At 43.4% G+C, this 27,758-nt stretch overlaps 1 protein-coding gene across 1 annotated transcript in view; it reads left to right on the top strand.

The window, feature by feature from the left end:
• Window positions 1–27,758, top strand: part of TBC1D5 (TBC1 domain family member 5) — a 595,923-nt gene that overhangs the window by 477,432 nt on the left and 90,733 nt on the right. Inside the window, exon 17 of the mRNA XM_070377101.1 lies at window positions 11,798–11,883. Within this exon, the coding sequence (XP_070233202.1) occupies window positions 11,798–11,883 (86 nt within the window). The remainder of the gene's footprint in view (window positions 1–11,797; window positions 11,884–27,758) is intronic.

The raw sequence follows: 27,758 nt of genomic DNA on the forward strand, positions 1-27,758 counted from the left end.
GACACTGCCCTAATGGCAGAAAGTGAAGAGGAATTAAAGAGCCTCGTGATTAAAGCGAAAGAGGAGAGTGAAAAAGTTGGCTTAAAAGTCAACATTCAGAAAACTAAGATCATGGTATCTGGTCCCATCACTTCATGGCAAATAGATGGGGAAACAATGGAAACAGTGAGAGACTTTATTTTCTTGGGCTCCAAAATCACTGCAGATGGTTGGTGACTGCAGCCATGAAATTAAAAGACGCTCGCTCCTTGGAAGGAAAGCTATGACAAACCTAGTCAGCATATTAAAAAGCAGAGACATCACTTTGCTGAAGAAGTTTCATGTAGTCAAAGCCATGGTTTTTTTAATATACATTTGTTTATTTTACTTGGAGGCTGATTGCGTTACAGTGTTGTATTGGCATCGCCATACGCCCAGCTGATGTGAGAGGTGGGCTTCCCAGGCAGTGCTGGTGGTAAGACTCCACCCACCAGTGCAGGAGACTTGAGAGTCACAGGTTCGATCCCTGGGTTGGGAAGATCCCCTGGAGGAGGGCATGGCAACCCAGTCCAGTATTCTTGCCTGGAGAATCCCATGGAGGGAGGAGCCTGGCGGGCTGTAGTCCATAGGGTTGCAAAGAGTTGGACACGACTGAAGTGACTTAGCACAGATGTGAGAGTTGGACCATAAAGAAAACAGTGCACCGAAGAACTGATGCCTTGTGTGGCTGGAGAAGAGAGTCCCTTGGGCTTCAGGGAGTCAAACCAGTCAATCCTAAAGGAAATCAACCTGAGTATTCATTGGAAGGACTGATGCTGAAGCTCCAGTACTGGGCCACCTGATGTGAAGAGCCGACTCGTTGGAAAAGACCCTGATGCTTGAAAAGATAGAAGGCAGGAGGAGAAGAGGATGACAAGGTTGAATGGCATGACCGACTCAGTGGACATGTGTTCCAGCAAATTCCAGGACACTGTGAAGGACAGGGAAGCCTGGCGGGCTGCAGTCCATGGGGTCGCAAAGTGTCAGACATGAGTGAGCAGCTGAACAACAACAACAAAAACAAAAGTCTTTGGGAGGGAGAGGGATAAACTTGGAGTTTGAGATTAACAGATACACACTGTTATATGTAGAATAGATAAACCGCAAAGATAGTCAGCTGTATTCACTATCTTATCATAGCCTATAATGGAAAAGAACCTGAAAAAGAACACACATGTGTGTATGTACGCACACGTGTATGTGTGTAACTGCATTGCTTTGCCGTCCACCTGAGACTAACAGAATGTAGTAAATCAGCTGGGCGTGTTAGTCGCTCAGTCGTGTCCTACTCTTTGCGACCCCATGGACTGTACCCGACAGCCTCCTCTGTCCATGGATTTCTGCAGGCAAAAATACTGGAGTAGGTTGCCATTCCCTTCGGCAGGGGATCTTCCCGACCCAGGAGTCAAACCTGAGTCTCCTGCGTTGCAGGTAGATTCTTTACTGGCTGAGCAATCAGGGCAGCCCATAAATCAACTATATACTCAGTTCAGAAGAAAATAAAAGTCTCTACCCAGTCCCCCTTCATATGCATCCATCCATTTCTCCTTCCAGGAAAAAATGTGTGTGTGTGTGTGTGTGTATTTGTGTATTCATTTACCAGTGCATATCATATTTTTTGTTTTTAACAGGTTGATTAAGATGTAGTTTACATACAATAAAAATGCACTCATTTAAAGCATACAGGTCAATGATTTTTACTATATTTACAGAGTTCTGTAGCCTTAGAACATGGTCATAATTCCCTAAAAAACCCTTATCAGTCACACCCTAGTTTTCTGCCTCCACTTAAAACTCTCTCCACCCCACCCTAGGCAGCCACTTGTCTGATTCCCGCCCCTGTGGACTTGCCTGTTCTAGATGTTCTGTGTACACGGAATCACGCAGTGTTTGGCGGGGGTGGGGGCTGGCTTCCTTAATTAGCCTAGTTTTTGGGGTCTGTCTATGTTGGAGCATGTAGTGATACTTTGTTTTTATTGCCAGTTAATATTCCGTTATGGATATACCACATTTTGTTTATCCATTAGTCACTTGGTAGACATTTGGATTGTTTCCACTCTGTAGCTATTATAAATAATGCTGCTATGCACATTTCCCATGCAAGGGTTTTTTTTTTTGTTTGTTTGTTTTTTAATCTCTCCTGAAGTAGAATTGCTGGGTCATATGGTTACTTACTCTACATCCAACATTTTGAGGAATTGTCAAAAGCTGTTTTGCAAAGTGGCTACACCATTTTACATTCCCATCAACAATGTATGAAGGAGGGTTCACATTTCTCAGCATACTTACCAGCAGTTGTTATACCTGTCTTTTTTATTATAGCCATTTGAAGGGGTGTGAAGTGGTATCTTATTGTGGTTTTGGTTTGCATTTCCTTGACAACTAATTATGCTGAGCATCTTTTCATGTCCTTTTTGTTTGTCCATGTTTGTCCATGTTTAATCAGGTTGTCATTTTATTAAGAGTTGTGAGAGTTGTTAATATATTCTAGATACAAGATTCTCATATGACATGGTTTGCAAGTATTTTGTCTCATCTGTAAATCATCTTTTCCCTTTCTTAACGGTGTCCTTTGAAGCACAAACAGTTTTAAGTTTGATGAAGCCTAACTTATCAACATTGTCTTTTATCACTTACACTTTTGTTGTCATTTCTAGGAAATCATTTCCTAACCCAAGATCACAAACACATTTACTCCTGTGTTTCATTCTAAAAGTTTGATAGTTTTAACTGTTGCATTTAGGTCTGTGATCCACTTTGAGGTGATGTTCTGTGGTGTGAGACAGGGATTCAGATTCATTCTTTTCCATTTGGGCATTAGTTGTGTTTGTTGGAAAAGCTTGTTCTTTGCTCCATTGAATTGTCTTGCCTCTTTGTCAAAAACTAATTAACCATAGGCGTGAGGGTTTATTTCTGGACTCTCAGTTGTGTTCCGTCGATCTATAGGTCTGCCCTTAATGCTAGTGCCTTACTATCCTGATTATTGTAACTTTGTGGTGTGTTTTGAAATCAGCCAACCTGAGTCACTTGCATTTCCATATGAATTTTAAGATCATCTTTGTTGATTTCTGCAAACAATTCCTTTTTTAAAATATTGGTAAAAATACCATTTGTATTCATCACTGCTTTTATAGCCATGATCAAATTAGATGTATATCTTATTTAATAATTTAAAAGCACATTTTAGAATATCACAGGGGCTTCTCAGATGGTACTAGTGGTGCAGTAAGTAGGCACAGGAGGCACGGGTTCGATCCCTGGGTCAGGAAGATCCCCTGAAGTAGGAAATGGCAACCCCGCCTCCTGTATTCTTGCTTGGAAATTCCCAGGACAGGAGCCTGGTGGGCTACAGTCCATGGGGTCGCAGAGAGTCAGACATGACAGTGTACGCACATGCCGTGTTACAAATTTGTTCCACATTTCAGTTACTGTATTTCAGTATAATTGTTTTTCCTTTATAATCCTATGTATTCTCTTATGTATTTAAAAACATTATTCTGAAAAGGGGACCAAAGTCTTCACCAGAAGGCAGAGTAGTTCATGGCTCAAAGTGATCAAGAGCCCCTGGCATGGACAGGCTGAAGCAAACAGCCTCCTCCCTGGAAAAGACCCTGATGTTGGGAAAGCCTGAAGACAGAGGAGAAGAGGGGGCAGAGGGTGAGACGGTTGGATGGCATCACCAACTCAGTGGGCATGAACTTGGGAAAACTCCGGGAGATGGTGAGGGACAGGGAAGCCCATGCTGCCGTCCATGGGATCAGATAGGCAGACACGACTTGGCGACTGCACAGCAGCCACGCAGCAGAGATACTACTTGAGCGGCTGCCTCAGGGGCCTTTGCTTTTCCTGCTGGGCTGTATCAAATGTGCTGATTAAAGAGGGACTACTTCTATGACATTTTCCACTCTTTAAAGAAATTAACACCTGATGTCAGTGTTTTTATAGTGACAATGAAATCTAGAATAAAACAAATCAAGAGGGCAAGAAGAGTCCATCTGTAGGGCCTTTTCTTGGTGTTTCTGGGTTTAATTTGACATACTTTCTCAAGTTGAGATTGGCCTCACTCAGGAAAATAAACTCTAATCTGTAAGTTATGTTTGGTTTCTGAGTTCTTTACTTGGACGTTTCAAAATTCAATATATATACTTCGTTGTTATCCTAGAAAGTATCAGAAAAAAAGAGTGTAAGTGAATGACCATAGTAAGAGTGTATTTATATAATGAGATTTTTAATTGCAGGATGTTTTTTCATTGAAGTGACTCCCAAAATTGCATGAGAAGCGTGCTGTGCAAGGCTTTCTCCTGCCAGGCCTCCGTGTGTGGCAGCTCAGCTTTGGTTTCCATGGCGGTGAAGATAGCGGGCAGGAAAGGGAAGGCAGGTGGGGTCAGATTTCTCAAATCTGGGTTCTCAGTCCTATGGGGTCACATAGACTTACTCTTGAGGATTCAGAACTCCTAAAACCATTTGTAAATTGCTTCGTTTTGATGATAATTTGTTTAAACTTATTTTAGCACTTCTAAAAATAAAAACTTACGAGGGCAATTTTTATATCCGAGATTTTAGTTCCTTAAAGTCTCTTTCCCAAATTGGAATATTTAGGGTTTTTTTTTTTAATATTTCCTCTTTCCGTTTCTGTTGGGAACCTTCACTATCTGGAAAAGATAAATGGGGTTCCATGTGTCTGAACCAGTGAAGTCATGCTCCTGCCCTACTCTGCTCACAGTCAGGGAAGGAAAAAGGTGAAGAGTTCAGAACTGAGCTCACCAACTGGAGGATCTTGAGGTCCAGTGTCAGTCACAAAGAAAATGGGTAAATGTGAACCTCTTTCCATAGTTATTTATGTATTTATATTGGGGGGTATGTTAATCTGGTCTTGTGCTGCTGCTGCTGCTGCTAAGTCGCTTCAGTCGTGCCCGACTCTGTGCGACCCCATAGACGGCAGCCCACCAGGCTCCTCTGTCCCTGGGATTCTCCAGGCAAGAACACTGGAGTGGGTTGCCATTTCCTTCTCCATTGCGTGAAAGTGAAAAGTGAAAGTGAAGTCGCTCAGTCATGTCTGACTCTTAGCGACCCCATGGACTATAGCCCACCAGACTCCTCCATCCATGGGATTTTCCAGGCAAGAGTACTGGAGTGGGGTGCCATCGCCTTCTCCGAATCTGGCCTTGGTCTCCATGCTAAATTCAAACTGTAAATGCATTGGAAGAAGGAAAAGACGGTATTTGTCTTGGGTCTGTTGGCTGTCGGAGGCTACTGTGGAGCATAGCGCTCGGGTGGTCTCGGCGCCCCTGTGCATCTGAGGTCTGGGCTTGCTGCGCTGGGCGTGTGGCTGTGACCTCAGGGAACGGGCTCATCCAGCGCATCACAGAGGCTGGCACGGCCTCAGAGCTTTTGTCTGTGTCCTCACCAGTTCACGGTTTTGCTTCCTTTTTATTTTTAAGGCCTTAACATTGTTTTTGTTTTAATCTGTAGATGCATAGATTGAAAGTACCTAAATTTTTCTGTCAATTGCCCAAAGATTCTTAATACCTAATATCTGCAATATATATTTCTTATCAAAAGACATAGGAACTGTTAGTATACAAGCCAGGGGTCATTTTAATTCTGATCCTGAGATGAAATTCTGATTTACAACCCTATTGAGAAGGTGTGTTTTCTTTTAAAAAAAAAAAAAAAAATCTGTGTTAACTTGACGTATGTGTTGTATCCACATTTTAGATTTTTGAATATTATAAAAAAAATCAAACTAGATTTTACTTTTGGGAATCCAGTGTTTTGTGAACTTATAAGCATTTGGCGTTTAATTCACGGTATGGGTTGTTCAAAAAAAGGAAAAATGGTTTAGATAAGGTAGGTATGGCTGATATACTATTATACGTAAGTGCATATGCAGTAAGGTCAGTATTGTCTCAGTAGCGAGTAATACGAAAAGAAAACCGACTCTTGGGTAAATGATGAAGGAAATAAAACACAAGTCTAGATTTGATAGCAATATCTACATAAGACCACTTATTATTTGTTTATCTATCTTAAGGGAATTCTGTGAGCACTTAGGACTGTAACGTCTGCCTTTGTGACCCTCTGTGTTACTCTGGTTGTGATGAAGAGGGCCGTGTGTGGCGATTAGCAGCAGAAATGCTGAGACCTTCGTGGACCCTCTAGCAATCAGTGAATATCAGATCACAAATCTCCCCAGCTTTAATTACAGGCAAAAGAAAAGACAAAATTAGCATTTTAATATAGAAATATCTTAGGCTTTAGGAGAATTATGATAAATCTAATGTTGCCTAGCGAACCGAAGAGGGGATATCACAACAAACTGTCTCCTTAGGAATATTTGTTTAAATAAAGGCAACAATACTTCATCCTTATCTTTTTGGGGTAATTATCGCTATTTCAGGCCGTTCTTTGTTCCAGGTTTAAAATACCTTTAGTTGGAAAAAAAAAGAAACAGTAACTGGCAGTGTTTGTTTTGTATAAAACTACAAGAGGGAGCCCTGCGTGCTTGGCACTAACCAGAACGTTATTCTAGGGCTTTTGCAGCGCCAGTTCACTGGCGCCACGGCGGCCCTCGCACTCGCACGCGTGCAGGCTGCCTCGCTTCAGCTCCAGCGTGTTAAACTGACTCCTCTTCCAGGGCTGAGCTTTGCCCACCTGTCTCCCCTAAAACACCTGCAACATATGTTAGCATAACCCTGCAATGCTTTGCCTTTGGGGTCCTGAGAAATTCCCCCAGAGCTTTTTGCTTATGAACAGCTGAGCAATTCGTTTTTCTAATGACGGTTGCTTTTCCCCCAGCATTGAGGCAATAACATATTCACTAAAATAAGAGTCTCATTTTTCATCAAAGAGAAACGCTCGACATATTTTTACAGTGCTGTTTCTCCTTCTGAGCCTTATTTTTCCCCTTTTCTAATCTGGCATGCTAAAAATTAAGAGTTGGTAGCAAGATATCAAGGAAAAGAAAACTAAGTAATTCTTCATTTGTCAAGCATTTTCTTCATGCCAAACAGACATTGTATTTACATTGTAAATATAAATCAACCTTTTCTATTAGACAAGTGGTACAGGAACTTTATCAGTTTAATTTAATGTAAAAACTGTAACCAATAATAATTTGGACGTATTGTAGGAAATCCGTTTAATTTTTTTAACCTCATTAGCTGGCAAACAACTGTGCTTTAATAGAATGTGGTTTACAGTTTTTAAAAACTGGTATGTGTATACACACTCCTGATTTGTAAGACAGATTTTCTCCACACATATGAGGCCCAATGTGTACAATATATGTTCCTAAATATGTGTTACTTTTCTAAAACAAATGGAACGTTTGGTAAACCCTGCCCTAAGTTTCTGTATGGGTATCAGAAGGATGGAACACTGCTTTCTCTACCAGTTGGCCATCGTGGATTTTAAGTCATCAAACTATCAGATCTGCTATCAACATTCTGCTCATCAGCGTTCAGTGGTATCAGAAGGGAATTCTAGCTTCCATTTTCTGGAGCTTTTCCGAAGTGCCCACCACTGTGCCGCACGTTATGTCCGGTGCCCCGTTTAACCCTTTCCGCAGTTTTGCAGATGAGGAAATCAGCACAGGGGGTGTGAGTCCTCCACAGGCAGGCGTGGGTGGAGTGGACTCGAACCTCCCTGACCCGCGACCCCTCGCCTCCGCCACCAAGCAGCCTGAGCCCCTCACGCAGACGCCGGGTCTGCGCAGTCTCTGTGTGTTTCACGTAGAACTTGAGCCTTCTTCACTCCCTGCTGGTGCGTTCATCACAGCCGGGGTCACTGGGCCTGGGCCGCCTCTGCTCTGCTCAGTTCTCCATGTGTTGTCAGCGCCAGGCCTTTGGAAGGCACTGCGTTGTTCAAGCGGGATGAGTCCCTCGGACTCTTCCTTCTGGAGTTCCCGTTAACGGTGCAAAATGAGATTGTCAACCGCAGGTGAGGGACCAGAGTTAGGGGTCAAGCTAGAATGTTCTGTCTGTCGTGACCTTTGTGGGTGAGTTTGATTTCACCAGGCTCAGAAAATTGTCACATTTCTTCTTGTGGTTAAGTGTGCTTCTTGTGGTTAGTTGTACTTAGTGCAGGTTAGCAGTTCAGTATTCGTATACTACCATTCGGAGAAGGAAATGGCAACCCACTCCAGTGTTCTTGCCTGGAGAATCCCAGGGACAGAGGAGCCTGGTGGGCTGCAGTCCACGGGGTCGCAAAGAGTCGGACACGACTGAGCGACTTCACTTTCACGATGCTGAAGAGAAGCCTTCAGAAGAGCTCCAGGAGCTTGTTAACAGAGGAGGGGATGGCACTTACGAAGTTAATTAGCTGCCATCTTGTGGAAGATTTATTTCAAGTCCGTCCAGGTTGGTCCAGGAAAGGCCCAGTAAGCCCAGGGTGAGTTCAGTCTGTGACTTCTGCATTTGCACGCGTAGTTACGCCGACCTCTCAGGTCATGAAACGTAATTGGTGTGTCTCTGTACACAGACAATATAAGTTAGGGTTACCATTTTTCCTTCTGACAAAAAGTCCCCCCCAAGAGTGGTGGGGTGTTTTTGTTGTTGTTGTTTTGTTTTGTTAATGTACACTGGCTTGGAAAAGCTTATAATACTTGAAATCTTGACAGTCTGAAATGGGTTTAAAATAATTGCTCATTGTCCCAATCCTTTGCCAAAGACATACCAGGTTAAAGTTGTCGCCATCTTGTGTCCTGAGCAATGAGATCTCACACCTGTCGTGGGGCCTGGTCTTTCTTACATGAAGAGTTTTATGTGTGTAGAATTCCAGTGGCTCTTAAATGTTAGAGGAAATTCCAGATCTATAAAAGTAAGAATTAAAAGCTGTTATATTTCTATTAAATTCAGTTTGGAAAAAAATTCTTTGAAACAAGAGAGACACACGTCTTCTTACTTTTAAAATGATTCCACTGCATAAGGTTAGACTTCTGCTCATGTAATCTTATCCCACCTCTTATGTTGGTACATAGTTGAGTGAGAAGATACTGCTCTAAAATTTCTTAACTTTGTAGAAACCATATTCAGAAGAGACAAAAGGAACTGAATTAATTCATTATTGACCAGAGACATATTAATACGTCTTTTGTTACCCAAACATTATTGACCTGAGACATTTCGAGATTCACTTAACAAATCGCCAGCCACAGGTATTCCTTTCTGCAAAAATCTTTCAGTCAATAATGTGTTGAAAGAGAAAAATTATAGGTGAATTAAAGAACTGTCAGTACTGCATCTTACTGTATAAAAGTATGTGCCTTTTATAAATATGTGTCTATATATGTGATTTCTGTAGCCACACGTTGCCTTCCTTACATATCAGACGTTTGGTTCCATTCTGTTCATTACAGAGGCTGCAGTCTTTGTGGCCATTGAGCCCTTCAGGTGTGGCTGGTCCAAACTCAGGTGTGCCATCTGAAATATACGCTGGGTTTCAAACACTTCACACAAAAGAAAGCACGTAAAATGTCTCTGTTTTTATACTGATTACATGTTTTTAGTGTCAACATTTTAGATAAGTCAAATGAAACAGAATACTATTATATGTCATTTCACTCTGTTTTTTTTTTTTTTTATGTGGCTTGCTAGAAACTTTACATTACATATGAAGCTTGCATTTGTGACCCGCATTATGCTTCTGTGGGACTGTGCTGGTCTAGGACATCCGTGTGTGTGCCTACTTATATTTTAGTAACAGCAGAGAGAAAATCCTGTTGAATAACTTTCAACTGTAACCTCTAATTTTATTTTCTTCCATTTCAAATACTGTTTTTCAACATCATCTTTTCATTTTTTTTTTTTTTTTCTATCCCTGTGCTGTGTCACTTTAAGCTGCCTCTCCAATTGATACTAGTGAGTCTCCTAGGAATTTAAATAGACCTTAGTGAAAGCAATACTTGAGCCTCATTCATATGTTCAAGTTAGACCATTATTCCTAATAATGGCTTTAAGTGCTTAGGTAGATCAGCACTTCATGTCTTGAATTGCTTGTCATTTCTTTATAAAGATATTTCAAGAAACTGCACAGTGCCTCCCCTTCTTTCATTGTTTTCTAGCAAAAAGTAACAGAATCCTTTATTAATTTGTTGAAAGTCAGAGAAGAAAAGCCTTTTATAGTAGCAAAAACAAAATGTTTCCAAGTACTGAGAATAAGGAGCAAAATTGGTCATGAGTGATAGTCTTAGGAAAGTTAATTTTAAAAATAAATCATGAAAGCACTGTCAATCTGCCAGTGGTTTTGACCTCTGTTTCGTTTTCCCATTATGCTTGGGTCCAGGTTGTCATCAGCTACCACGAGGAAACCTATGTAATTCCTAGAGAGCGAGAAGTTGCACTGTGAGACTTAATAGTATGGTAGTCATGGAAGCATCAGTTATCTTCATCAAGGCAATTCAGATTTGATTATTGTAGAACTGTGTTGAATACCAAACCAGTGGAGTAGTAGCTGGAGCTAAATCAAGGGATTGTCATTTTTGTCAGATGATTAGGGCTGACTTGGAAGAGATATGAAAGGGTTGAGCTGTGTAAATACTCTCTTTTCAGCAGAAAAAGAAAAGGTCCATCACGGCCTTAAGACGCAGCTTGTTAGCTTGATGAATTTCAAACTGTTTAACCTTAGCAATTATGTCCCCCGCCTACATGAAAGTATATCTGTGCCTTGGGGTTATGTCTCCAAGGACTGATATGAAAGCATGTTGATAATTTTCTATTAAAATAAAATTCAGCCTTTCTGTGTCTAGTTGGTTCTCTCAAAGGACAGGGCGTGCTGTTTCAAGGTCTGAATTATTAATTTGAGTTACATGTTTAGGTAAACACTGGATCACATTTACTTGTTTTAAAAAACTTCTTAATGAAAAATATGTAGTTTAACCTTTTAGAGATGATGATATTCAGGTTATGCTATTAATGTGTTACATTTTTATAAAAGTGTGTTTTTATAGAAGTATATTTGATTAATTTTTATTTGCCTGAGGAACTTGATACTTACAAATTAGAGACACATTAAATAACAGCAACCTGTTTAAATAGACACACCCAACCTAATGATTCAAGAATATCTCAGCAAGTTTATAAATAATATTAAATGCCAGAAAGTGCAGTGTATTGCTGCTTCTATAAAAATGCGCATTGGTCAGTTGGCTTTCGTACTGTGGTGGTACCCTGATAATATGTCCACTCCCTGGGCACTTATTCCACTCGTGTATAAGAACAGATGACATAGAAACTGCTAACTTGAAAAGAATTGCCGAATTCCAGAACAACACATTGGTTTTCGAAGAAGAAAGACTCAGGGTGCCATCTAGTGGGCGTGGCTAGCATCCTGGTTGTCAAAAACTGGTTTTTGCTCTTCTTCAAAATGTAGCTTTCTTAACGGCTGTTGTTGTCTCCTAGCCCTAAGAGTAGATTGTACTGGTGTTACATCTTACATAATACCTCAGTTTTGTTGTAATTTTATCTGATTGTATTTTGGAAAGGCATGTTGAAACTGATCAAAATTACTGAAAAGAAATCTAATGAAAGGAATAAATCAGTGTGACCTGAGACAGGTTAGAGTAAAATGTATTAAGTAATTTTAGTGTTTAATCAGACAAAGATAAGTTAGGGCAAAACTTCAACAAAGGAAAAAATACCCAAGCACATTAATTATTAAACATGATTATTATATGTATTTTTTTCTTTAAGAGTATAAAAGTAATTGTTTCATCATTTTTTGTCTTAATATACAAATTATATAATTTTATACATTTTAACTTATTGCTTTTTTTTTATAGAGAAATCCAAGACCAGTGACTTATCAATTCCATCCAAATTTGGATTATTACAAAGCCCGAGGAGCAGACCTCATGAATAAAAGCCGGTAAGTCCTCTTTCTCTGATGGAAGTTCAAAGTCACTAAGATATTCTTGGAGATTGTCAGGAAATTTTATGCATTTGCTGAAAATAATTTTCCAGTTTTTAGCATATCAGTGGTTAATTCATGTAATGAATCTCTATTAAATAAATTATCTGAGTTTTTCTTTGAGGTGTGAGAAAAGGATGTATGTTGATGTCAGTGGTCATAAAAATTAAATAAATACCAGAGTATGCGTTACAGATTGAATTTTGGCAACTTCATTTTTCTAACACTAATAAACCTAAAATAAATTGTGCCTACATGTATAATCTCTTTCTAGATCCTTTCTGTTGATTGAAAAGAGGCAGTTCTATAATATATGTTTAAATTATTTCAGTAACAAAATTAAAATTGGGTTTCCCAACTGTCTTTAGAGCTGCACAATAAGCTTATAAATGCATCTTATGTGTGCATTTGTGATTACATACATAGAAACTTTAAGGGTCACTGTAGGAATAAAAAATCATTAAAATCCTACTTTTAAAAGAAATTCACACTTGCATAAAGTTTTGTTCTTTCATAATACCATACTCAGATGTCTCAAGAGTTGACTTGTCAAACCAGAACCATCTCAAATTAGAACTTAATTTCGAAGTTTACTCTGAAAGACTGAAATGTTAGTCATGATAAATGCTGCAAGTTGTCCAAATTTTCTTCCTTAAGCATTTTGACTGTTGCTAGCTTTTCTTCAGAAGTTCAGCAACCTAAGTATACACGGATGGAGTATACTTACATGATATGTTCTTCTCTTACTTCGAGTTAAAAAAAAAAAAAAGACATAATTCCTGACACATTGAAACTCATAGTCCAAGGGATGAGAAGGATTTTATAACAAGACAGCTATATTTAAACCTGCAGTATTTTTAAATCCCGTGTCCTTGTCTGAAGTCTGCCCGTTGCTCTGATGGGCTCTGTGATTATGAGAGCAGTTCTGCGGCCCGCGAGGCTCTCGGGAGCTCTGGTTTTGCCATGCTGGGTCTCCGTGGCAGGCACTGGCTCTCTCTGGCGACAGTGAGTGGGGCTGCTCTGTAGGTGCAGTGCTCAGGCTTCCGTCGCAGTCACTTCTCCTGCTGTAGAGCACGGGCTCGGGGCTCGGAGGCGTCAGAAGCTGTGGCCGGCGGGCTCCAGAGCGCTGGCTCGGTACTTGTGGCGCCTGGGCTTAGTCGCTCTGTGGCATGTGGGATCTTCCCAGACCAGGGATCAAACCAGCGTCTCTTGCGCTGCAAGGCAGATTCTTAACCACTGGACCACCGGGGAAGGCCTGAAGCGGTTTTCTGTTTGTCCATCTGATTTTTCTTTCACAGATAAAAGGTTCATTCCCTATAGTCACTTTTGTTCATTTAGTTTCACACATTTTTCTGGTGCCAGACTGCCTTGCAGAGAGTGGACAAACCGGAGAAAAATCCCTGCCCTCAGGAGTCTTACCGTCTAGCCACCTGTGTTTCCTTCCTCTCGTGTCAAGCATGGAGGCTGGATATGCTCTTTAAAGTGTGTGTGAGGTCCTTTCTTCATGCAGACTCTTCCTAGCTGGAGTCCCCTCTGGCCCCTGGGCTCCACCCCACACCCGCTGTGCACCACCCTGGCCCCCAGGTGAGTTTTCACAGGACCTAATTCTCGGTTTACAGCAGAGCATACCGCACTCCCACTGAAACTCCCAAAGGCTCAGCAGTCTGCTCCTCTCCCCTGCCCCTCCCTCCTTCCTCCCACTGGAGCTTGCCAGGGCCTTCCCTGTTCCCCTCCCACCTCCGTCTTTCTCTGTGGCTTCAGCACGATCATCATCTCACACAAGCCTCTTTCTCTCTTTAAAACCGTATTGAGGTATGGTTGATTTACAGTGTTGCGGTCATTTCTCTGTCCAGCAGAGCTACTCAGTCATGCATACATGCATCCTTCTTCTGTTCTTTTCCACTGTGGTTTATCACAGGATGTTGAATACGGCTCCCTGTGCTGCACACCAGGACCTTGCTGTCTGTCATCCTGTAGATGAGTTTGCATCTGCTCATCGCAAACTCACAGTCCACGCCTCCCACCCGCCCCCGCCCCACCTTGGCAAACACAGATCTGCTCTCTCTGTCTGTGAGTCTGTTCTGTTTTGTAAATACGTTCATTTATGTCATATTTCCTGGAGAAGGAAATGGCAACCCACTCCAGTATCCTTGCCTGGAAAATCCCACAGAAGAGCCTGACGGGCTGCAGTCCACGGGGTCGCAAGAGTCGGACACGACTGAGCGCCTCCACCGCCACCACCGCGTTGTATTCTAGAGGCCACATCCAAGTGATGTCATTCAGAATCTGTCTTTCTCTGACTTACTTCGCTTAGTATGATAATCTCTAGGTCCATCATGTTGCCACAAATGGCAATTATTTGCTTCTTGGTATGACTGGATAGCATCCTCAGTATCCATGGACCACATCTTTACCCATCCATCTGTCGCTGGGCATTTGAGTTGTGTCCGAGCCGTAGCCGCTGTAAGTCGTGCTTCTGTGCACACAGGGTACATGTGTCTGTGCGACGCCCAGCAGCGGGGTTGCTGGGCCGTGTGGGAGCTCTGCTTTTAGTTTTTTGAGGAACCTCCGTACTGTTTTCCTCGGTGGTGGCACCAGTGTGCATCCCCACCCACAATGTGTGGGGGCTCCGTTGCCCCACACCCTCTTCAGCATGTTTGGTTTGTAGACTTTTTTGATAATGGCCATTCTGACCAGTGTGAGATGATATCTCATTGTAGTTTTGATTTGCATTTCACATCTTTTTCTGTGCCCATTGTCCATCTGTGCGTTCACACAAGCCTCTCTCCGTCTCTGTTTTGTCTTCACCTCCTTTGATCCCTCTACCTGATTGCTCCCCGTTGTTGTATTCCCGTAGCATTCATTTCTCACTGAAGCCATATACATATGTATCATCTCTCTCCCCAGTCTCCACACTGAGGTCTAAGCCCCCGCAGGCAGGTTGCTTGTCTTACCCACTGAGGGCGCCTGGGATAATCCTTGCTAGTGTGAGGAAGTTGATAGCTGTTGTGTATACATGATTTTTTTTTTTTTTTTGCATTTTTCAACATCTCCTTTTCTTCTTTTTCAAAGAAGGAAATAGACTGTACCCTTTCCTTTTCCCCTTCATGTTTTATCTTCCGTTTAGCTTTCTGTCCCTGCATTCTTCTCAAAATTGTTGGTTCTGTTTTATGTATTTTCTTGTAAGCACATTGAGATTCCTATATGCAGTATCATTGTAAAGACTAGATGTCAGCTTTCTCATCATCACCATGACAGTTTCAAAGCCTGAAACTGAAAGTGACCAAGTGAAGTGTAGCGTGTGAAAACATCACAGACAAGTTGAAGTTTAAAGATGGTGTTGGGAAACTTGACAGATCTTTTGAAAAGATATCAACTTATAACTTCAACACACACAAAACAAATTCTGAATTAATCGGAGTTCACTCAAACAAGCAAACAGAAATAAAACCCAAGTGTCTGTCTGACCTCTAGTTACTTGACTTTTTATCCTTAAAAGTCATGGAAGAAGTCACAAAGGGAAGGACCTATGGATTTTATTGCACAATTGTTTCTGAACAGATATGTCAGAAATGTTTTTAAAAAATGAATCAAAAACAAACAGAAAATTGGGAAAATATTTGTAAAAGAAATGACTGACTAACTATAATATCATGAATGTGTGGAAGCTTGCACAGTTCAGTAACAAATCACGATCCAGACTCAGGGGCCGTCCCGCCTCCTGCTATGCTCTTCTCTGCCCAGAGGACCTCAGCCCGGTTCCCGGCGTAGGTTCCATTTGTGACTGAAGGGCCCTTCGTTTGTGTCTTCAGCCTGACTTCCTTCCTTGAACTCCGGGCTTGCTTGATTGCACTGAACTCTTGGTTTCACTTCCACACACCTGTTACCCCGCAGTGTTCCTCGGTAACCGTGAATGTCTTCACCTGATCCAGCCTTAGAACGCCCTGGGCTCCTCTCTCTCTGAGACATCACATCAGGTCCATCAGCAATGCCTGCTCAAACTGTGTCCTGAAACAGCCCCTTTGCTCTCTGCCCTGCCAACACTGAGTCGTGTGTCCTGCTCAAACTGTGTCCTGAAACAGCCCCTTTGCTCTCTGCCCTGCCAGCACTGAGTCGTGTGTCCTGCTCAAACTGTGTCCTGAAACAGCCCATCTCTGCCCTGCCAGCACTGAGCGTGTCCAGAGCCTCCCCAGCCTCCTGGTCTCTGGTGCAGGTCCATCTTCCGCTCTTCGGCGCTCAGCCCTCAGTGGCTTCCCAGCACGCCTGGCCTCAGGTCCACCACCGTGCGGCGCTGCAGGGAGGCCCTGTGAAACCCGGCTCCTGTCTGTGCACCCCCGTCTGTGCCCCGACCCGGCTCACTGGACTCCGGCCACCCCGGCCCGCTGACCGTCCCCCCGGTTCCCCGTCAGCCCCCTTCAGGAGCTTTGAGCTTGCTCTCCACAGGCCGGGGCTCTTTCCTGAGAACCCGCACTGTGCCTGACGTTTCTCTCTGCTCAGACCCCGCCTCTTCAGGGAGCCCCTCCTTGACCGCTGTGTCTAAAGTAACGGACCCCTTGACTCCTTTTATTTTCCTTTGTTACTGTTTTTGTTTTTGTGGGGTTTTTTAATAGCAGTTCTTACCACCTGAAATGGTATTTTTAGCTTTTTATTCTACTTTTTGTGTGTTTTTATTGTTTCTCACGTTGAAATATAAATTCTGCATGTTTTATTGTCTTGTATCCCAGCACCTAAAATAGAGCCTTGAATATAGTATGGACTCAACAAAAGGATTGCGAACAGCAATAAACCTCAAAAGGCTGGTCAAACTCATAATTAGTCTCAGAAATGCAAATTAAAACACCTGTGAAGTACCATTTTTCACCTTTCAAAATAGCAGGTTAATAATAAATGAGGCAGATCAGATCAGATCAGATCAGTCGCTCAGTCGTGTCTGACTCTGCGACCCCGTGAATCGCAGCACACCAGGCCTCCCTGTCCATCACCAACTCCCTGAGTTCACTCAGACTCACGTCCATCAAGTCAGTGATGCCATCCAGCCATCTCATCCTCTGTCGTCCCCTTCTCCTCCTGCCCTCAATCTCTTCCAGCATCAGAGTCTTTTCCAATGAGTCAACTCTTCGCATCAGGTGGCCAAAGTACTGGAGTTTCAGCTTTAGCATCATTCCTTCCAAAGAAATCCCAGGGCTGATCTCCTTCAGAATGGACTGGCTGGATCTCCTTGCAGTCCAGGGGACTCTCAAGAGTCTTCTCCAACACCACAGTTGAAAAGCATCAGTTCTTTGGCGCTCAGCCTTCTTCACAGTCCAACTCTCACATCCATACATGACCACAGGAAAAACCATAGCCTTGACTAGACGAACCTTTGTTGGCAAAGTAATGTCTCTGCTTTTGAATATGCTATCTAGGTTGGTCATAACTTTCCTTCCAAGGAGTAAGCGTCTTTTAATTTCATGGCTGCAGTCACCATCTGTAGTGATTTTGGAGCCCAGAAAACTAAAGTCTGACACTGTTTCCACTGTTTCCCCATCTATTTTCCATGAAGTGGTGGGACCGGATGCCATGATCTTCATTTTCTGAATGTTGAGCCTTAAGCCAACTTTTTCACTCTCTATTTTCACTTTCATCAAGAGGCTTTTGAGTTCCTCTTCATTTTCTGCCATAAGGGTGGTGTCATCTGCATATCTGAGGTTATTGATATTTCTCCTGGCAATCTTGATTCCAGCTTGTGTTTCTTCCAGTCCAGCGTTTAATAAATGAGGCAGAGATGAGTAAGTCCTAGACACCTACTGTACAGTCTAGGCCCATAGTTAATGATACTGTTATGTACCTAAGATTTGCTAAGAGAGTAAATCTTATTTTAAGTGTTCTTATCACAAAAAATAAAATAGCCATAATAAATATAGAGCGTAGGAGGAAACGTTAAGGGGTGGGGGTACGTTTATGTCATAGATTGTGGTGATGGCTTTGCAGATGCATGCTTACCTCTAAACACGCCAAGCTGTGCACATTAAGAAGACACAGCCACTGTAGGTCTGAAATGCCTCAATAAGGTGACTTGAATGAGTGAGTGAATGAGTGACCAACCCAGAAGGAGCATGGATACCTGTAGTCACTGGTTTAGGGAATGTAAGTTGAAAGAAACTTGATCATCTTGCTAAAGAATACTCCCAAGTCTATATGTAACCCTTATAACTACCACATTCTTCTCTAGAAGTTGGTTTATTGTACCATTACTTTATCTAGGATGAAAAAACTATTGTAGCTATTGTGAAACCTATTGTGAAAACTATTGTGAAACCCTTGGCAAAGACCCCTTTAGCTATTTAATGCCCAAGATGTTTTTACCAGGCTGGACCCTTAAACCATAGCCTTACAACTACTTTCTTAGCTGTTTAGAGGCTATTAAAGAGTTCCTGCATCGGGGCTGTCACTGAGCAGCAAGACAGGCTGTGGGGCTGATCCAGAGTGAAGGTGATCTTCGTGGGGGAGCCCCCGGCAGTGATGCGTGAGTGGAGGACGGTCAAGGGCAGACAGGTGCCTGGAGGGCAGGGAGCTGATCCGTGCCACGCCTGGACGCAGTCCACGGCAGTGGACTTCTGTGTGCTGCTTATCCAAATGAGAGATGAGGATGCAAGATGACATGTGATTTCACGGATAAGAATATCTCTAGAAATCAAGAAGCCTGATTTCTCTTCTCTGCCTTACCATGGATTGCTGTAATTAAGTCTTTAACAGCAAGTGCCTAGGTATTTTCGTGATAGATTTTCCATTACGTGTGTGGGTAGCATTCACTGTGCTCTGATTTTACTTAGCTGCACATTTCTTTTTAAAAATGGGAATTGACATTTCCTTATTCATTCAACTTTTGAGCTCAGAACAACAAATTAACACTCAAATCCTGCTCCAATTTTGTCCTTAAATAACCATAAATTACTTCTATAAATAAAAAATAAGTACATCTAAATTGTGACCAGCCTTCAGAAAGACCCATCTGATTTATTTAGGAATTTGTGACTTCTGAAGTGCCCAATTGAGTATTCATGGAACAGAATTTCATAGTTTTTAACTATTGCAATCTCTTACAGTAAGAGTAAAATCACATACCTTCTACATTCCAGAACACTCACAGATTTTCTGTTTTGAAAGTGCCACACACAGTTTCTTAAAGTGTGTAGTTTCTCTGCTCTTGCAGAGGTGCTGAAACATCCACACCTGAGCTGGCAGCAGGGCCTCAAGCCACGTGCCTCTTTATCCAGTGGCCCTTTTTACGCAGCTCCATGACTGGAGGTCTTCTAATTTACTTAAGTTGATTGAGTGAGGCCTTGGTAGAGATGGAAGAAGCCAAGCTGGGTTCCAGACCAGCAATAGCATCCTCCGTGCTGATACCCCCAGCTCTCCTCTGCCCTGTGTCACAGCCGCAACAAACTAATTGGCGTCAGTAATGAAAGATGCCAGAGTTAGAGATCGGGATGTAGGCCCTTCCCAAAAGGCCCCCTGTCTGGATGCCTGCATGGGATCCAGTAGGAAGCCAGGCTCTGTGGACAAACGCTTTCCAGTAAGGGAGCCTCTGCTGGGCTCTGCAGACGTTCCCCACCTTCCGCCACTGGGCTCCAGGTGACGAGGGCGCGGCGGTGTCCTGTCCATTTTTACCCCAAGAGTGCCTGGTGCCCAGTGATTCTCCATCTCTTCTCAGAATCAGAGTCTGCCTCCGCTTCAGTTCAGTTCAGTTCAGTTCAGTCGCTTAGTCGCGTCCGACTCTTTGCGACCCCATGAATCGCAGCACGCCAGGCCTCCCTGTCCATCACCAGCTCCCGGAGTTCACTCAGACTCACGTCCATCAAGTCAGTGATGCCATCCAGCCATCTTACCTTCTGTCGTCCCCTTCTCCTTCTGCCCCCAATCCCTCCCAGCATCAGAGTCTTTTCCAATGAGTCAACTCTTCGCATGAGGTGGCCAAAGTACTGGAGTTTCAGCTGTAGCATCATTCCTTCCAAAGAAATCCCAGGGCTGATCTCCTTCAGAATGGACTGGTTGGATCTCCTTGCAGTCCAAGGGACTCTCAAGAGTCTTCTCCAACACCACAGTTCAAAAGCATCAATTCTTCAGCGCTCAGCCTTCTTCACAGTCCAACTCTCACATCCATACATGACCACAGGAAAAACCATAGCCTTGACTAGACAGACGGACCTTTGTTGGCAAAGTAATGTCTCTGCTTTTCAAGATGCTATCTAGGTTGGTCATAACTTTCCTTCCAAGGAGTAAGCATCTTTTAATTTAGGAGTCTTCTTCTCAAGGCCTGGCCTACTAAGCACGTCCTCCCAGAAAGCTCAGACCTTCTTCCTCAGTCTTCTTATACTCGAACCCGACTTGCGAGGGCAGGGGCCGCCTCTGCCTGTGTCCCTGTTGTCTCCTCGTTACCTGGCGTGGAGAGCGCGTTCCAACGTGGGTGAAATGAGTGAGCACTTTCTGGCTTCATGTATAGAATAGCCGTGCTGATGTCGGGGACGGAGCCCTCGTATTCCCAGGGCCCGGCACGGTGCCTGGCACTGTGTCTAGTACTCAGTAGTTTAATGACTGAATAAATAAATACTGCTTTGAATACCTAAAAGGCATTATAAAATTCTTCTAGCTAATTTCCATATTATATGGTCCACAAGAATTTTTAAATGAGGCTTTATTATATTTACTCTGAAGTATTTTATTGCTAAAATATGGTAAAGAAATAATATGCTAATAATATTTCCCGAGTCATGAAGCCAAGAAGTCCATGGTTATAGTCCATTAGTAGTTAATTGGCTAATCAGAATTTCAAAGGACACTGATTTCTATATAAATGTAATTTTGTGATATTTTTATGCTCAAATAGGAGTTTGTGTTATAAACACTTCTATGTCTGAAATGCTCTTTCTCTTGTATCAAAGAGAGTTGTTAATTCCTAACCAATTTAGGTAAATTGGTAACACTATCTCCTTTTTAGGGCAGAGTAAATAAATCTTTCTCCTTTCTTAAAAAATGTAAGTATAATTTGTACATAAGACACAGATCCTAAGTGTTCAGTCTGATGAGTTTGCATAGCTGTGTACACTACCCCTCTGCATGCAGGCTCAGTTGTGTCCAGCCCTCTGCGACTGTGTGGACTGTAGCCCGCCAGGCGCCTCTGTCCATGGGATTCTCAGGCAGGAATACTGGGGTGCCTGCCATTTCCCCCTCCAGGGGATCTCCCCGACCCAGGGATCAAATCCGTGTCTTGTAACCGCCATCTAAGACAGTGTATCTGGAGTGAACATTCCTGTCACCTAGAGTCCCCCCCTGTCCCGTTACGGTCATACCCAACTCGTCATCCCCAAGCAACCACTTTTGATTTCCGCTCCCTTGTTTTGAGAGGTTCCCCTTTTCTTGGTCTTGCCATGAATAGAGACACATAGTATGCACTTTTTTTCATTCAGATTAGTGTGCTTGCACTTCGTGCATATTGTTTTACGTATACCAGTAGTTTGCTTCTCTTCTTGGGCTGTATTCCACTATATGATGTACCACAAATTGTTTATTCTGTTATTGATGGATAGGGGGTTATTTCCAGATGTGGAGTGTTCTGAGCAGGACTGCTATGAACGTTCTTGTACAAGTGTTTTGATGTTTTCTTTTGTTATTGTTGGTTTTGGTGGATATATGTTTATGTTTCCCTTGGATAAACACTTAGAAATTAAATTACTCAGGCTCAGTTGCTAAAGAATCTGCCTGCAATTCTGGGAAACCTGGGTTTGATCCCTGGGTTGGGAAGATCCCCTGGAGAAGGAAATGGCAACCCATTCTAGTACTCCTGCCTGGAGAATCCCATGGACAGAGGAGCTCGGCGGGCTGCAGTCCATGGGGTCACACAGAGTTGGACACGACTGAAGCGACTTAGCATGCATAGGATAGATGTATGTTTAACTTTATAAGAAACTGAGAACTGTTTCACCAAGTAGTTATACCTTTCTCCATGCTCACCAGCAATATTTGGGAGTTTTAACTGCTCTTCATCTTCGCCAGCATTTGCTACTGTCAGTCTTTCTGATTTTGTCTATTGTAGTTGGTATGAAACGGTATCTCATTGTGTTTTAATTTACATTTTCCTGAGCGTCTTTTCATAGCATGTTGGTGATTCCTTTTTGGACTGTCCCAGTTGTCTGCCTGTCTTTAATGGGTTGTTTGTCTTTTTTATTCTTGATTTGTGAGGATTCTGTATATGTTTTGGGTAGGAGTCTTTGTCTGATAAATGTACTGCAGATATTATCCCCCAGCGTGGAGCTTGCCTGTTCGTTTTCTTAATGATGCCTTTTAATGAGCAGAAAACTTTCATTTCAGTGACATTTCTTCTTTCAGTTTTTTTCTTTATGGCTGGTGCATTTTGTTTTCTTATCTATGAAATCTCCTAAGATCCATCTAAGTCTCCGTTGTTCAGGATCCTGAAGACCATGCTTGGCTTCACTGGTTCACTTGAAGGACTCACAGAATTCAGAAAAGCTGCTATACCCACGTTTATAGTGTATTATGGCAAAAGGACACAGATTAAAATCAAGAAAGGAAAAAAGCTTGTGTTGTTGACTGAAAATGAGCAGCCTAGAAAGTTGAGAGTCGTGTTTTACTTGGCAGACTTTCTGAGGATTTCAAGTCCAAGACAGGACTATCAGCTTGCTCTGAGGGCCTGACCCAAAGGCGCAGTGGGAAGCCAGGTTACACAGGAGTTTGTGCAGCGAAGGCTGGGTAGTCAGCGTCGAAAGATGGCTGTTAATTAAAGGAAACCAAGGGTCTCACATGAAGGGGCGTAGTGCTTTCTGCGTGCGCTCGCCGCAGTCCCCCCTTGGACCTGCGCCTCGCTGTCTGGGGCCCTCGGGTGCGCCACTCGGCGGCTGCAGTGGCGGGCGGCTGGTCGGGGCCTCCGGTGCCCGCTCGGAGTCCCTCAGTGCTCACGGGCAGGGAGGCTGTGATGTGACGGCCTGAGGGCCTGCGGTGCCCACGAGGAGTCCCTCAGCGCTCACGGGCAGGGAGGCTGTGGCATGACGGCCTGAGGGCAGCGGCGCCTGGTTTACAGATGCGCAGGCAGCAGTGTAAGTCGCAGTCCAGGAGGGGCCAGGTGTGAGTTTCCCCTCAGTGGAGTGCTTAAATCCGCCTGGTCCTTGCAGGGCTGCGCGCAGGAAGTGCTGCCTCGGGACGTTCCCCAGCTCTTGGTCCCCTCGGGGTTCTGTTGGAAGTCAGTCGTGCAGGCAGGGAGCAGCCCTGTGGTGACATTAGCTGTCTGTCTCTAGGCCCCTGGTCAGATGGAGGCCGTGTGGCAGGGCCCAGGAGGAAACAGAAACAGACTTTTAGCCTGATTCCCATTGTTAGTGCGCACTGCTTGCTGTGGTTCAAGGTCCCGGGTCTACAAAGACATGGTTATCAGACAGACATTCCAAGGGCTAGAGGTTCCCTCCCACTTGTCCCTGCAGGGCGGGTCCTGAACTGCAGTGTGCAGGGTTTGGGGAGCCCAGGCACGCTGAGTTAACCCTGAAAGTTCCAGAGGTACTCTGTACTCTTCTCAAAACTGGTGTGGTGCTAACAGTTGTATTAGATCTGTGGTCCGTGTCAAATCAGAGTGTGTGGGGTGAGGTAAAAACCGAGGTCCGTGCTTTTCGATACAAGTATCCAGCGGTTGCATACCAGTTGTGTAAAATCCTCTCCTTTCTTCATTGAATTAAACTGGGTCCCTGGCTGAGAATCCATTGACCATGAAGGTATGAGTCTGTTTCTGGGCACGCTCTGCTTTCGCTAGTACCACACTTGCTTCATTATGTAGCGTCACAGCAAGTCTTGATTTTCTTTTTTTTATTATTTTGGCTATTCTTGGTTCTCTGCATTTCCATATAAATTGTAGAATCTACATGTCAATTTCTCTAAAAATTATTGGGATTTGATTGGAATTACATTGAATCTGTAGATCAGTTTGGAAAGAACCGAAACTTTAGTAGATCCATGACCATGGACTGTCTCTTCATTCAGTCTTCACATTCTCTCCATACTGTTGCATAGTTTTTAAGAGTGCAGGTCTTATAGGTTGTTTTCCATTTGAGAGAAAATAAGCTCCTCTGTTCTCCTGCGTGTAGCCGCCCCTGCCTGGGACTGCACTTTGTCTGTTTTCCTGCGTGTAGCCTGCCCCTGCCTGGGACTGCACTTTGTCTGTTTGCCCCTGCCTGGGACTGCACTTTGTCTGTTTTTCCTGCGTGTAGCCTGCCCCTGCCTGGGACTGCACTTTGTCTGTTTTCCTGCGTGTAGCCTGCCCCTGCCTGGGACTGCACTTTGTCTGTTTTCCTGCGTGTAGCCTGCCCCTGCCTGGGACTGTGCTTTGTCTGTTTTCCTGCGTGTAGCCTGCCCCTGCCTGGGACTGCACTTTGTCTGTTTTCCTGCGTGTAGCCTGCCCCTGCCTGGGACTGTGCTTTGTCTGTTTTCCTGCGTGTAGCCTGCCCCTGCCTGGGGCTGTACTTTGTCTGTTTTCCTGCGTGTAGCCTGCCCCTGCCTGGGGCTGTACTTTGTCTGTTCTCCTGCGTGTAGCCTGCCCCTGCCTGGGACTGCACTTTGTTTTGGCTGCACTGGACGCTTGTTGCCTTGGGAGGCTCCTCTAGTTGCAGTGAGCAGGGCTGCTCTTGGCTGTGGCGCGAGGGCTTCTGGAGCACTGGCCGCTCTTGCTGGGGAGCACAGGCGCTGGGCGCGGGCCGCAGTTGCTGCGTGCAGACTCCAGGGCGCGCCTCAGTGGTGTGACGCTCGGCCTAGGCGCTCCCCAGCACGTGGAATCTTCCCAGACCCGCCTGAACCCTTGTCCCCTGCATCAGCTGGCATGTTCCTATCCACTGCGCCGCCAGGGAAGTCCAGGCTGTACTTTTTTTTTAATGTAACTTTTTTCTTGGAATATTTACATGGCTTCATACATTTGTTTATATTTATTGACTCCCTTTCATTAAAACTTGAAGGAAAGTTTCTTAAAACGTACCTTTTTTCCTTAGAACTCTTAAAAGTTGATTATTGATATATGTTTAAGTATAGCTGCATGTGATTTTTTTTCAAGTGTGAAGATACGTAGTGACTCTCAGAGAAGGTAGACAGGAGACAGGGCAAAGCTCCCCAACAGGTGGCAGCTCAAGATCGTATCCTCTTCCGTTCGGTTCTGCTGTGTTTCCCTAGACTAGAAACTCCTGTGGGCCACGGTTCACGGGAGAGATTTGTATCCCTCTCAGACACTGGGTCAGAATATAAATTAGTTGAAAATGACTGTCCTGGAATAGAAACCTCGAATTTTATCCCTGCAGATAGGTCTTAGGGAGTTATCTCATGATTTTTATATAACCACGGTCTATGCACAATTGCTAATTTATTTGTTACATTAAATATTCTCAATTATATTCAGACCCAGTTAGCTGAGCCCCACAGTCTAGCTTATGTCCACCCTCTTACGGGGCCAACTTTTCTGGCCCTGACAAGCACTTCTTTTGCTTCCCATCACAGTAACAAGGACTTACATGCCACACGCAAAATAATCGTCATCTGTACAGCTGAAAGGAAACATGTTTCACCTGAAAGTCAGATTCCTAAGGAATGAGTAATAGCAAGCTAATTTTTATCATGTAGTTTTTATAAAGACCTATAAAATCTTGAGTTTCATGATATATGGAGAGAGTTCATTTTCTGAGATAGCAGAAACCTCAAGATATGGCAAACAAATTAGAATTAAGTATAGATGTCCTTCATTGAAGCAAGTTTGATACACTCAACATTAAAGGTAAAGAATTAAGAAAGTTGGAAACTACTTTGTTTTATAGAATTTGAAAGCTTTAACTTAGAGAATTTATAAGTACATCCCAAACGTTAGCTCAAATGTTAGAATCATCTTGAAAAGTATTATTTTTCAACCATGAAAACTGTTTTAAATATTTAAATAAAAAATAGATGTATATAATAAGCATGAAAGAAGTAAATAAGAATCATAATCCCGGGTAGGTCAACAACGGCAGGCTAGGAAATTATAGAGATGCAAAGAGAGTATCATTTCTATCCTAAAACCAAAATCATGTGTTTATATTTACTTTTTCCAACAACTTGCACTTAAGAAGGTAATTTTAAACTAAGTTATATTTTTTTTGATGGAAAAAAGTGTGGGTAGAATGAGATGAGAAAATGATAGAAAGGAGATTTTGATGGAAGGAAAGGAAAAGAAGGGAGAAAAGTCTCAGTGGAAAGGTGATCCTAGAGGTGGAAGGAAGGGCAAAAAGAATGGAGACCGAGGGTGGAAACAGGAGGCAGGGCAGCCAGGGAGGCCTCCGAGCTCGAGTTGGGTCCGGTCACCATCCCACAAGGGCCCTCGCCTTGCGTCTTGGCAGGATAGTGACTGCGATGTAGGGGGCGGCTGGCCCAGCCCAGCACCTGCCGTCAACAGAGGCAGAAGGGGCTCTCCTTGAACTCTGCCTCTCGCCCCGGCCAGCAAGCCTCCTTGTCTGAACACGATTTCCTAAGCTCTGCTTAGACAGTCCCAGAAATGGAGTGCTTACATTTTAAGTGGAGCCTGTTAAATCATTAGGAAGGATTTCCTGGGTCATAGCCTTCTGTCTCCTGTGACTTTCTGTAACTTTTGTACCTCGTCTCGTTTTCAAAGCCGCGTGCAGAAGCGCTGCTTTTGCTCCGGGCAGCTCTCCTCTGTCGGTGGACTTGTGCCCCGGCCTCGTTAGCCGTTCCTCTTCCGTCATAATCGGCGTGTCTCCCTACTGTTCTGCTCCGTTTTATAGACAAAACTCAATTCTGCCAGAAATTCATGCATCGCCAAAACTGCCTGCCATACTTGTCCAGTTACCTCCTACAGCACAGACACTCACCTGTTCCTAGTCATATACTACATTTACCAGCAAATAGTAATATGTTTACTATCAGAAGCAATTTATACATACAGATACCACATTTACTTTTGAGGGATGTTTCACAGGGTACAGAATTCTACATCGCTGGTTTTTTCTCTAAACATTTTATTCACCGCACTCTCTCCTGCATGCATGGTTTCTGAGGAGAATTTGAATGTGGTTTTTATTTTTGTTCCTTTATATGTAAGCTGTTTTTTCCCCCTCTGGCTTTTTTCAGTTTTTTTTTTTTTTCCTGTGATTTTCTGTAGTTTAAAAATGATATGACTAAGTATAATTTTTTTGGCATTTCTATTGCCTGATGTTCTCTGAGCTTTCTGGATCTTTGGTTGGTTGTCTGACATTACTTTGGGAACACTCATAGCCATTGTTGTTTCAAATGCTTCTTCTCTCCCTTTCTTTTTTCTCCTTCTGCTGTTCCCAGTGTGTGGCTATTAGACCATTTACAGTTATCCTCCAGTTCTTGGATATTCTCTTCTGCTTTTTCTGTCTTTTTTCTATTTGCTTTTCAATTTGGAGAGTTTCTAATTGAAATATCCTCAACCTCAGAGATTCTTTCCTCAGCCATGTCCATCAATAATAAGCCCATCTAAGACATTCTTAATGTTACAGTATTTTTTATCTCTATCATTTCTTTTTTTTTCTTTAGAATTTCCTCCTGTCTGCTTATATTTCCTATTTGTTCTTGCCTGCTGTCTACTTTACTCATTAGAGTTCTTAACATTTTAATCACCGTCCCTGGTGGCTCAGACGGTAAAGCTTCTGCCTACAGTGCAGGAGACCCGGGTTCAATCCCTGGGTTGGGAAGATCTCCTGAAGAAGGAAATGGCAGCCCACTCCATTATTCTTGCCTGGAAAATCCCTTGGATGGAAGAACCTGGTAGGCTATAGTCCATGGGGTCACAAAGAGACATTTTA

Source organism: Bos mutus, chromosome 1 (assembly GCF_027580195.1).
Source record: "Bos mutus isolate GX-2022 chromosome 1, NWIPB_WYAK_1.1, whole genome shotgun sequence".
NCBI classification, from domain to species: Eukaryota; Metazoa; Chordata; class Mammalia; order Artiodactyla; family Bovidae; genus Bos; species Bos mutus.